Source organism: Muntiacus reevesi, chromosome 8, assembly GCF_963930625.1.
Source record: "Muntiacus reevesi chromosome 8, mMunRee1.1, whole genome shotgun sequence".
NCBI classification, from domain to species: domain Eukaryota; kingdom Metazoa; phylum Chordata; class Mammalia; order Artiodactyla; family Cervidae; genus Muntiacus; species Muntiacus reevesi.
In genome coordinates this window covers 33457111-33469400 of record NC_089256.1, presented here as the reverse complement: position 1 = coordinate 33469400, position 12290 = coordinate 33457111, and the positions used below count along the sequence as shown (strand labels likewise).

Here is a 12290-nt window from a genome sequence, read left to right as displayed (position 1 = left end):
GCATCAGTCCTTCCAATGAACACCCAGGACTGATCTCCTTTAGGATGGACTAGTTGGATCTCCTTGCAGTTCAAAGGACTCTCAAGAGTCTTCTCCAACACCACAGTTCAAAAGCATCAATTCTTTGGCACTCAGCTTTCTTTATACTCCGACTCTCACATCCATACATGACTACTGGAAAAACCATAGCCTTGACTAGATGGACCTTTGTTGGCCAAGTAATGTCTTTGCTTTTTAATATGCTGTCTAGGTTGGTCATAGCTTTCCTTCCAAGGGGTAAGCGTCTTTTAATTTCATGGCTGCAGTCACCATCTGCAGTGATTTTGGAGCCCAAGAAAATAAAGCCTGTCATTGTTTCCACTGTTTCCCCATCTGTTTGCCATGAAGTGATAATTAGATGCTATGATCTTAGTTTTCTGAACGTTGAGCTTGAAGCCAGCTTTTTCACTCTCCTCTTTCCTTTTCATCAAGAGGTTCTTTAGTTCTTCACTTTCTGCCGTAAGGGTGGTGTCATCTGCATATCTGGGATTATTGATATTTGTCCCAACAATCTTGATTCCAGCTTGTGCTTCACCTAGCCCAGTGTTTCTGTTGTACTTTAAATATTTAAATAAGCAGGGTGACAATAAACAGCCTTGATGTACTTCTTTCCCTATTTGGAACCAGTCTATTGTTCCATGTCCAGTTCTAACTGTTGCTTGCTGACCTGCATACAGATTTCTCAAGAGGCAGGTCAGGTGGTCTGGTATTCCCATCTCTTGAAGAATTTTCCACAGTGTGTGGTGATCCACCTAGTCAACGGCTTTGGTGTAGTCAGATGTTTTTTGGAACTGTCTTGATTTTTCGATAATCCAATGGATTATCTGTGTAGTTAGTACTCCATATATAATTGATTTGTACACATAAGAAGCAAGAGCTGACAACTGTTTAGATTTATGGCTTCAGGATTTATAGCTTTAGAAGTTCTCACTGTGTTGGCAACAAAAGTTCTGCTTTCCCAAGTGTTGATTTTGCCTAAACCTCTCCTTTTGTTTAACCTTAAAATGAGAGGGATATGGTTTGTTGACATCTGATCAAGAGTGAGGGTGAGTGAGTATTGAAGCGTTCTGATAAAAATGAGAAAATATTCGAGTCATTTTATGAAATGAGCATTTTTGAAATTAAGTAAATAGAATAAAGAGTTTTTTGTGATGGGAAAAGATTGGTCAAAAATTTGTATGTTCATGGGCTTTTCTGGAATTTTCCTCCAGGAGTGAAGACTTTATCCTGTAAGATCACATACTCATTTTGGCTGGACCTTCTTTTCCAATTTAACATTCCACATTTCCTCTTCCTGTCCCCCCTGCTCTGGAAATTTAAAATCTTTTGTTACTTACATTACTTTGGATGAAAGTTAGTGAACTCAGTCTGTTTTTTGAAAGATGTTGATTTGCAAAGGTCATTTGTACTTTATAGACTTAAAAAAAATAAGTAATGTAGCTTACAAGTTCAAAAACAATTTCATTTCTAAAAAAATGTGTTTAAATTAGATAGGAATGAGATTTGAGAAGGAAAACTTTCAAATTGACAAAAGAAGACATAGGTGATTATTTACATAATCTTGCCTTTGTAAGTGTAATACCAGAGCAGAATCCATAAAGAAGATACACATATTTTTGGCTTCATAAAGGTGTTACTATGTCTAGGAAATTATGTATAATTTGAAGACAGAGATACACTGAGAAAAATACATGTAGCATATGACAAAGGTTTAATATCCTTAATATTTAAAGGATGCTTACAGATCATGAGGGCAATCATGATAATAAACTCCTTCTACAATAACAGTAACAAATGTCAGGGAAAACATATGAAGTCTTCAGTTATCTTACTAGTTATCAAGCAAATGCAGTATAAAACTTGATTATCATATTGATCCAAAAAAAAAAAAAAAACCCAAGAGGTTGTTTATTTTCACTGTTGATGAGTGGCCAGGGGAAATGAATTGTTCTATTATATACAAATCTGTCTAGAGCATAATTTGTCAAAACTTCTCACAAAATCTTACATTTAAGAAAAAAAAATACATGCTTTGGTTCAGTAATTATGCTTATAAGAATTTGTCCTGAAGGGGAGCAATCATGGATACAGCACAGAGATATAAGTGGAAGACATTCATTGTGAGGCTGTTTACAGTGTGGGGCAATTGAAACCATCCTGATTGTTTACTAATAAAGAATTGTTTACATGAATTGTTACAGCTATATAGTAGAATCCTAGGGATCCACTAGAAGTGATAGTGTAGACTTTTTAATGGGAAGAAAGATGCGATAATTTATGTAATCAGTATACTTGACACGGTTAAAACAGTATGTGTTTTAAATGCTTAGAACAAAGAAAGAATACATATAATAAACTGAAATGTTAACAGTGGTGTTTTCAGGTAATACAATTGCAAATAATTTTAGTTAGCTATATTTTCTATATTTTGAAAGTTCCCATTATAAATGTGTATTATTTTGGCAGCAAAATGAAGGATATTATAAATGTGACTGGTTTAAGTTACAATTAAGTTACAATTAAGTCTCCTTTTTGTGCAGACATGTACTGCAGACATATGTAATTGAAGGTTGAGGTAAAGATTACTAGTGAAGTTCAGATTTGGGAAGAAATTTTGAAAAAGAAAATTTCATGGTACTTTTTCACTTCTTCACATATGTGTGTATTTAAAGTCTCTCGGTCCTGTAGAAAGCTTGCTAATGTTTGTAATGCTCATCTAATCATTTCAATTTTACATTTATTCCTAGTCAAGGCAGAAAAAAGAGTATCATTTTTCTCCATATTTTTCATCTTCCAGGTGGGTACTTTTGGTGACATTGTCCAGTTCTCACGATGTATCATTCCTTGTCTGAAACTAGACATCCTCTGCAGCCAGAAGAACAAGAAGTGGGCACTGACCCCTTGTTGAGTTACTCAAACAAGCCTGGAGGTAAGTTTCCTTTGGGGATAGCTGCTGAGCTGCTGGGAACGTGGCAGAGGGCTTCCAGGTAGCTAGTCCTTGCACTGGATGTCTTCCTCTACATGAGGCTGAAAAGAACTTGAAGACCATTTTGCTGGATAGATATGGAGCACTCTGACACTGAGTGTCAACTTTTATTTATAGACAGACACATTAGCCATAGCCAATCTTTAATGCAATGTCCTTCTTAAAAAAAAAATCATAAACTTGAACACTTCATTACTTCAGCATAAGAGTTTTTGAAATACAAAATGGTCTTTGTCAAACATCTTTTAATGAAGTCTAAACTTTTGGTGTTCATTTTTGTGGGGATTTTTTCTTCTTTCTTTCAGCAAGTTGAGATTATTATAGGGTAAAAGACTTGCCTGATTCTTCTTTTTATTGATAATTGAAATTTGTGTTTTTCTTTTAAATAGCTATGTATGGAAATTCTTAGGAGATCAACTATGTTTGCGCCTACCCTAGAAAAATGTTTTAAATGTGTATGTATTGGAGCTTTATATTATTTTCTCAATATTAATGATAACATAGTATCTTATAAGGAAACAGGAAGTTTGTGACAATTCTTGAAGCTTTATCCTTATTTCAACTAAATATTTGCTGAAGTTGATTCATGATTCAAGTAACTACTTGTAATTTTTCACTCATACATATACCAGGATTGTAAGATCTATTTTAAGAAATTATAATTAGTCACTCACATATGTTTTATATACTTCAAATACAGGTTGTTGTTTTTTTTTTCCTATGTTGATGTAAAGGTCTGCATTAAGTAATGTTTTGGGAATTAGAAAAAGTTGATTCCTCAATGTAACTATTTCTTTAGTACACAAGCTCTTGAGTTTATGAAGTGTGTATATGTTTTTTTGTCCATCTTTAATACATTCCACATCATACAAATGCCCTTGTTTTTAATGAAAATAGTGTACAGCTTGTTTGCATGATTTTATTTTTATATTTGCTTTTATTTAGACTGCTATTTAAGGTTTTGATAGTATGAAAAATATGTTAGTGTTTAATTTCAGCATTTAAAGAATTTTAGTGGTGAGAATGATACAGTCATCCCTAGTGATGCATTTTTTCTTAAATGTCATACCTTAAGAAGTACTCTTAATTAAGTCAGATTATTCTGCAGTCACTTCCTTAAGTGCATATTTTAAAAGTGAATATATTTTTGTGTTATCAATATATAAAATATTTTCACCAAAATGTTCTGGTTTATATGCTTATTTTTGAATAAACATATTTTTTTTCTTAAGTGTATATTTTTCTCTGGACTAGTTCATTAAATGTTGAGGTTCATTTTTTAAAAACTGGTAAGAAAACATTTTAAATTAATTTTATCCTTTATTGTTTGCAGGAATAAGGTGTTACCTTTACTGAAAAGGCTTTTCGTTTATATCCTAGCCAACATTTCTATGACATACAAAGTTATTAGGACTGAATTGATGTTTAAAAGTGCCATTAATTCATTTACCCCAAATGTTCATTAACAATGTAAATGTATGCTGATGTTCTATGAGACAAGGAAGTGACTAATGACTCTTCCAACTAACAACACTTAGCATGAATAGAAACTTTAGATAGCTAATCTCGAAGTAATCAAGACCCTCATTCAGCTTGGCATCTCTGTATGCTCTAAAACAGCTGTCAACTGTTAAAAATATATACAAAACACACACGCACGCAGGCACACGCCGAGGAAAGACATGTAAATGTCTAGTTCTTCAGGGCCGTGAAGGTTACTAACGGGAGTGGGCTTTGTGCATTGTGTATGTAAATATTTTATATAAAGCATCTATTTCATCTTAGGTTTTCTTTTTGCAGAAAACTGTATGCTGCATTTTAATGGGGTTGTCATATTACTTGAAAAATCATCACCTTTTTCGTACGTTGGTTTATTGTAATATATGTCTTTCATGGGGTTCTCCACATATTTGAAGCCATTTACACATTTTTCCCAAAAGAGAATTTGTGGCAACTAGATGACTCATTTTGTAAGTAGTCAGACACTGGACTTGATCAGTGTTTTCCCTCAGTAGAAATCATGTTTTTTGTTGACTTGAAAAAAATTCCTTTTGCATATTCCAAAAGTAAACAAATAAGTCTTTAATTTCTGAAACCTGAGTTTTTATGTTTACAGAAATATAGTACATTACTGAGTTAAATCGTTCTGAGTATTCTGGAAAGGGTTAGCAAAAATAGCCACATAACAGATAAGACAGAGAGACAGTTACATATCATTGGTTTACTTTCATGGATGTTTGAGGGAGGTGAGTGAGGGCAGAAAAAAAGAACTATTTGGATATATACATGCAAAATCTTAGGATACATTTTCCATGTTAATTAAGCTTTTAAATGCTTGAATTTCTCTTTCAAATTGAAAACACCACAGAAAGTATGACATTTTCTCTGTTGGATTTGGTTATGTACCAAAATTATCATCTTAAATTTCAAGGTCTTTGATCAAAGGGTATTACTAATTGACAGGTTACCTATAATTCAGTTTAAACCATAGAAAAGCAAAACTTATATTTTCAACTATTCATGTTTATTCAGTCCTAGCATGTAACTTTTAATGATTTAATTAAATGAAAAAGTAATTATCTCATTTTAAACTAGAAACAACAACATGAAGATTTAGGGAAACTTAACCTATTATTAGTAATAAAATAACATTATCAGAATCACTAGTTTTTTTTCCAAGCTTATAAGTGATTGGAATGTTACTCATGATGAGAAAACATTTTCCTCTATTAGGTCTCTTTTGAGAATTGCAGTTTGTTACGTATAGCCAGAGTTTTTAGCTCTAATTTTATATGCCTTCTTACTTAACAGCTTTTATAGTATTCAGATAATTACTTAATGTAATACCTTTTTATGTAATATCTGTTTCAAAGCTTTCTTTTTTGCTCATGCATAAGATACTTAGTAACCTACTCAAAAATTATCTAAGACATTTGGAATATCCTGCCTACTTCATTTTTGCCTTTTACAATTTTTTTGTCCCAAGTCTTCCTTTCTTTTGACTTATTATATCATAGAATTTCGTGGCTGGAAAGGGGTGCCTGGTTTTATTGACGAATAAATTGGCCGTAATTAAATTAGTTTACTGTAGTTGATGCGAGAAAACGATGCGGTCCTGTTACCATCTTTAGTATGACTTTCCATGCCGTAGAAGTATCCCTGAACTCAGGTTTGGGTGCTTGCCACTCGGAAAGTCAACAGTCGTGTGACGTGGGCTGCTCGTCCAGGAAGAAGGTGGGCTAGTGTCCAGAACCGAACCGGAAGGTTCTGCTAAGCCGTGAAAGTTTTTAAAGGAAAAGCGGGGAGGTCGGGCGGGGTCAGACTCGTCACCGTCCTCCACGTGGGCACGCTTGCTGATGCCTCATCATCTTTCTTTAGATGCTCTTCTCCTCACTCAGTTTTTGCTTGTACGATTACTGAAGGGGAAGCTGGGAAAGAGATCTGGCGGTCTGTTATCTCCTTATTCTTCATTTCTTCTTTGACCTGAAAAGTACCAACATGTTAGGCAAAATATTATGTAATCAAAATGTTTGAAATGTGTGCTTGGGCCAGAGGTTAGGTAAAATAGCTTTATTAAAGTGACAAGAGTGGTCCCTTGCAGAGAGCTACTTGCTACAATAAACTACCTGTAAAAATGCTGCTTACACATCACCCTTCTCAGACATCATTCCATTTCTGTGGGATTATGAACAAAGGTCCATTTTCTGTAACTTCTTAACGCTGATACATAGGGTGCCGTATTCTTAACATGGAGGATGCTGACAGTCTGTAGCATCTCTTTGCTGATAGTTTTAGTTGCCTGGCTATGTATATGGGCAGAATAAGCCACAATTATTTTGATGCCCACAAAGATGTGCATACAGTTTATAGTGTTAATCCTCCTCTCTCTAAGGCCAGGTCTTATCCTTGTGCTAGTCCTGGATTCAGGATTGCTCAGGATGGAGCAGCCTGTGTCTTGACTACAGTTGGGTCACCATGCGGTTAGCTTTCCCTTCTGATAGCAGTTACAGTACCTGTAAAACCACTCAGGAGTGTTCATCAGACCCTGAAAGATCCTGTGCCTCTGTCGTCCTAATCATTAACTGCTTGAGCCTACTCTTCTGTGACTCAGGGAGGCTTGGGACGTTTCAGGTATTCTACAAACAAGAGGCAGTGGGTGAGGGGGGAACCTTGTCTTGGGACGGGATTGGCAGGGTTCTGCTTGGTTTCAGATGCAGTCTGGAGCTGAGATGGATTTATACAGAGGGGCAGGGTGTTCTTATTCTCACTGTAATAGCAGGAAGGATGGAGAAATGGTGTTTTGGTGCAGTCCATTCATCCGTTTGATGGCAGAGAGTGCAATAAAGTATCACTGATATTTTAATATCTTTCTTGATATCTTAGGGTGAGGTAATTTGCTGATAGTGAGTGATAGGATGAAACATTTGAAGATTTGAGGAGAGTCAAAAAGGCTAGATTGAGGTGGTAAAGAATATATAACCTTGGGGGGCCAAGGTGAGTTTAAACATCATAATTTATAGGTGATGCAAACTTGTAAATATGTGTGATTGCATCCAGCAGATTTTAGCGCCTAGGACTTAGCCACAATGAAAAGCAGATGGTTGCTTTGTCAGGGGAGTATAACAGGTAAACAGTAGGCAAGGAAGTTGATGGTGGAAGAATTCATGGATGGATTTGCAAATAGAAGGAAGTTTGCTGTTATGGAAAGAGCTATGAGAGGGCAGAGTAGAAAGTTTGGCGGGGGGGGGGGGCCGAGTTAGGAGAGGCACAGTCGAGGGTCGCAGGGCAGTTGGGAGTCACAGAAGGGGTGGGACAGCATGTAAGGCTGTGTGACCATGGTGATTCAGTGGAGCAGTGTTCAATGACAGCCAGCACACCAGCTCAGCACCTTCATTAGTTCTCTGTGGTAGTTTAGGTCTCATTGATTTGGATAGGTTTTGTTTCCAAAACTCTACAAGCAATAAATGCTGGAGAGGGTGTGGAGAAAAGGGAACCCTCTTACACTGTTGGTGGGAATGCAAACTAGTACAGCCACTATGGAAAACAGTGTGAAGATTTCTTAAGAAACTGGAAATAGAACTGCCATATGACCCAGCAATACCACTTCTGGGCATACACACCGAGGAATCCAGATCTGAAAGAGACACGTGCACCCCAATGTTCATCGCAGCACTGTTTATAATAGCCAGGACATGGATGAAGTCTTATTATTTCAAAGACCTTTTTAAAGAGCAGTTACAGCTTCGCAGCAAAATTCAGAGGAAGGTACAGGTTTCCCACATACCCTCTGTTCCCACATGCGCACAGCCTCTTTCTTCCCTGTGTCTCCCACCAGAGTGGTGTGTTTGTACCCACACTCTGTAATTTACATTAGGGTTCACTCCTGGTGTTGAACATTCTGTGAATTTGGGCAAGTGTATCAAGATGCGTGCCTGGCCTTACAGTGTCACCCAGAATATCTTTGCAAGCTTCTGTGTGTCTCTACCTGGTCATCTTCCCTACCCTTTGCTCCTCAACCCATGGCAACCACGGATCTTTTTACTGTCAGTGTAGTTTTATAAAAAGTATCATCTAATGAAAAATTCTCTGTGGATATTGAGGAAAACAGCAGTTTAGGTTGATGAAGAACTGTTAATGAGACTGTTAAATCATAAGGAAAATGGTGGCTTTGTTGAAGAAGATTACTAAATAAATGGGAGAGTGACTTGGAAGTTCTTAAATGATGGTAACAAGGATTTTTTTTAAATGAATGGTTTTTAAACATTTCCGTGATGATGGCTTTTGTGAAGTGGTATGACAGTAGATAGAGGTGACGTCAGAGCCCAGTGACCATACAGTGCCCTGTTCCTCTAAATGACACCGTCTGGAAGATGGCGGGGAACAGGAGACTTCAGTGTGAAAGGCCACGGGTTAGAGACTTGAAAGCCATCCCCCAGAGATAGCAGATCAAATATGAGGCGGCCAAGGAATACAAAGAGAGGAAAAAGGAATGGGGGATTGATTGGTCAGAATTTTCCATGACCAGAAATTGGATAGAAAGAGCAGTGTTTGACACTAGTCAAAGTAGGGGAACGGTAAAGGAGGGGCCAAGCTTATGGAAGCTGCAGATGTGAGAGCTTCCAGTGGGCCCAGCGTGGTCAGCGCGTCAGGACCGCCTGGTCACAGGCTCTAAGAGGAGACGGTCTGTGGTTCAGGGATGGGAAGAGGATTGATGACCTGTAACTAGCGTGCAGGCATGTTCTAGATCCTGCTCACTGACTGAGTTGTAGCAAGTTAGACATTTTAATGGTAACAATGAAACTCACTATCAGTAAAATGAGCTCTTGAAATTAAAAAAGTTTTTTTAGTATTTATTTATTTACGTTCAGCTGTGCTGAGCCTTTGTTGCTGCACGGGCTTTCTCGTCGTGAAGAACAGGGCTGCTCTCCAGTGTCTCTGTTCAGGCTTTTCCTTGCAGTGGCTTCTCTTGAGGAACACAGGGTCTAGGCACGTGGGCTTCAGTGGGTGTGGTTCCCAGGCCCTAGCGCACAGGCTCAATAGTCGTGGCTCACAGGCTTCGCAGGGATCAAACATTCTGCATTGGCAGGAAGATTCTTTACCACTGAGCCACCAGAGAAGACCCATGTACTCTTGAAATTAAAAAAAAAAAAATTTGGTTATGAATTTTGACCTCTTTTTATTGATTTGTCTATTCCTTATTAATTGAATTCAGTATTTAGTTTTATTTGAAGTTTTCAGTTGGTGTAGCAATTCCTTGTATTAAGAGACAGGCTCCTTTTCAGTTCTTTTAGCATTGGGATTTTGTGGAAGAGTCATTTTAGTTGTACCAGAATTTTCTTTTCATTTTTTCTTGTCTTAAGAGCTTAAGTTTTTCCAGTGGTCATGTATGGATGTGAGAGATGGACTATAAAGAAATCTGAGCACTGAAGAATTGATGCTTTTGAACTGTGGTGTTGGAGAAGACTCTTGAGAGTCCCTTGGATTGCAAGGAGATCAACCAGTCCATCCCAAAGGAGATCAGTCCTAAATATTCATTGGAAGGACTGATGCTGAAGCTGAAGCTCCAGTACTTTGGCTACCTGATGGGAAGAACTGACTCATTGGAAAAGGTCCTGATGCTGGGAAAGAATGAAGGCGGAAGAAGGGGACAACAAAGGATGAGATGGTTGGATGGCATCACTGATTTGATGGACATAAGTTTGAACAAGCTCTGGGAGTTGGTGAAGGACAGCGAGGCCTGGCGTGCTGCAGTCCATGGGGTCACAAAGAGTTGGACACGACCGAGCGACTGAACTGAAGGGCAAAGTAGACCTCACTGCTTGTTCTGGTGGCAGAAAGAAACAGTAGCCCTGCAAGAGTTGTCACCACTGCCCTGTGGACAGAGGTATCTGCTGAGGAATATTCATACTTTGAGAGACTTTTTCATGAAGCTCAGCCAACTTTTATAACATTGCTTGATCTCCAAAAGTGAGAAGCTATGTGATAGGTGGTTTTGTTTGGTTGGGTCTAGGCATAACTAGAGTGATAGAGGTGATTCTGTGCGACAGTATTATCTTAAACCCTTAGAAAAACATAAACCAAAAAGACGCACTTAGATGAAGTGACCTACAGCGGATTTCTTATCAAAAAATTATGCTAGTTGCTTTCTGCTAGTTCATCCAGAAAAGCAGTAGAATAGGACATGACTAATTTGACCAAGCTTAGAACACTAGTAACAATTTCAATCTTTAATTAGACTTGTGAATACATCTGTTTTGTTCAACTTAGATTTTCAATCAGAAATGGCTACATAATGGTTAAGAAGTTTCAGTTATACTCAATAAATGAATAGAGATCTTAGAGACACATATTTTTTCATACATAGTATGGGCTGCAGGCCACAAACCTGATATTTATTTATTCATTCATTCAAAAAATTGATTGATCATCTAGTATCTGGGGATAGACTATTAAACAAATAGTCCAGATGCTCTCTTTCAATGAAATTAACATTTTAGCATGAGAGAGACAGTAACAAAAAAAAAAAAAAAAAAAAGGGAAAGGTGGAAAAGTACAAAAATGAGAAAAAGTATCAGAATGATAAGTGTTAGGCAGCAATTAAGGTCGTAGTGTAATGGGCGGCTGGGTAGTACTGCAGGTTTTCAGAGCCCCGCCCTTTGAGAAGGTGATTGGTCAGTTACATGTGAGTGACAGATAACAAGGACCCAGGCATGCGAAGATGCTGAGGGAGGGGGACGCATGGACACAGAGAGGCAGAGAGAAAGAAACAGTAGGAAAAAGGAAACAGTTCACAGAGAGGAAGTTCTTAGGTGGGGATACTCTTGTCCTACTCAGGCTGTCAGAAGATGTCTGGGCACCGTGGGTGACCTGCAGGCGGGTCTAGCAGGGGCTCACCTCCGGGGCTTCTGTTAGCCAGTGTGGATAGTGTTCTGAAGACTAAAGTTTATTTAGCATCTATATTGTTCTCTCTGTTGTACTCTTAAGTCTCTTTTCAAGAATGAGGGCAATAACTTTTTTTATTATATATCCTTATGACATGATACTAAACATTTATTAAGTAATGCCTGATTTACACAGAGTTGTATTTTTAAATTTATTTTCATATTGTAGTCCTCTATGCTAATCTATTGAGAAATATCAATAACCTCAGATACGCAGAGGACACCACCCTTATGGCAGAAAGTGAAGAAGAAGTAAGGAGCCTCTTGATGAAAGTGAAAGAGGAGAGTGAATAAGTTGACTTAAAGCTCAATATTCAGAAAACTAAGATCATGACATCCAGTCCCATCACTTCATGGCAAATAGATGGGGAAACAGTGGAAGCAGTGGCTGACTTTATTTCTGGGGGCTCCACAATCACTGCAGATGGTGATTGCAGCCATGAAATTAAAAGACGCTTACTCCTTGGAAGGAAAGTTATGACCAACCTAGACAGCATATTAAAATGCAGAGACATTACTTTGCCAACAAAGGTCCATCTAGTCAAGGCTAGGGTTTTTCCAGTGGTCATGTGTAGATGTGAGAGTTGGACTGTGAAGAAAGCTGAGTGCTGAAGAATTGATGCTTTTGAACTGTGGTGTTGGAGAAGACTCTTGAGAGTCCCTTGGACTGCAAGGAGATCCACCCAGTCCATCCTGAAGGAGATCAGTCTTGGGTGTTCATTGGAAGGACTGATGCTGAAGCTGAAACTCCAATACTTTGGCCACCTCATGCGAAGAGCTGACTCATTGGGAAAGACCCTGATGCTGGGAAAGATTGAGGGCAG

At 37.9% G+C, this 12290-nt stretch overlaps 1 protein-coding gene across 7 annotated transcripts in view; it reads left to right on the top strand.

Annotated features, from left to right (window-relative positions):
* The window catches only part of TBC1D5 (TBC1 domain family member 5), a 565131-nt gene that overhangs the window by 231907 nt on the left and 320934 nt on the right, over positions 1–12290 (top strand). For all 7 annotated transcript variants that reach the window (XM_065943328.1, XM_065943324.1, XM_065943321.1 and 4 more), the window contains one exon: positions 2837–2968. In XM_065943328.1, coding sequence (XP_065799400.1) covers positions 2872–2968 — 97 coding nt within the window. In that variant the 5' untranslated portion in view covers positions 2837–2871. The remainder of the gene's footprint in view (positions 1–2836; positions 2969–12290) is intronic.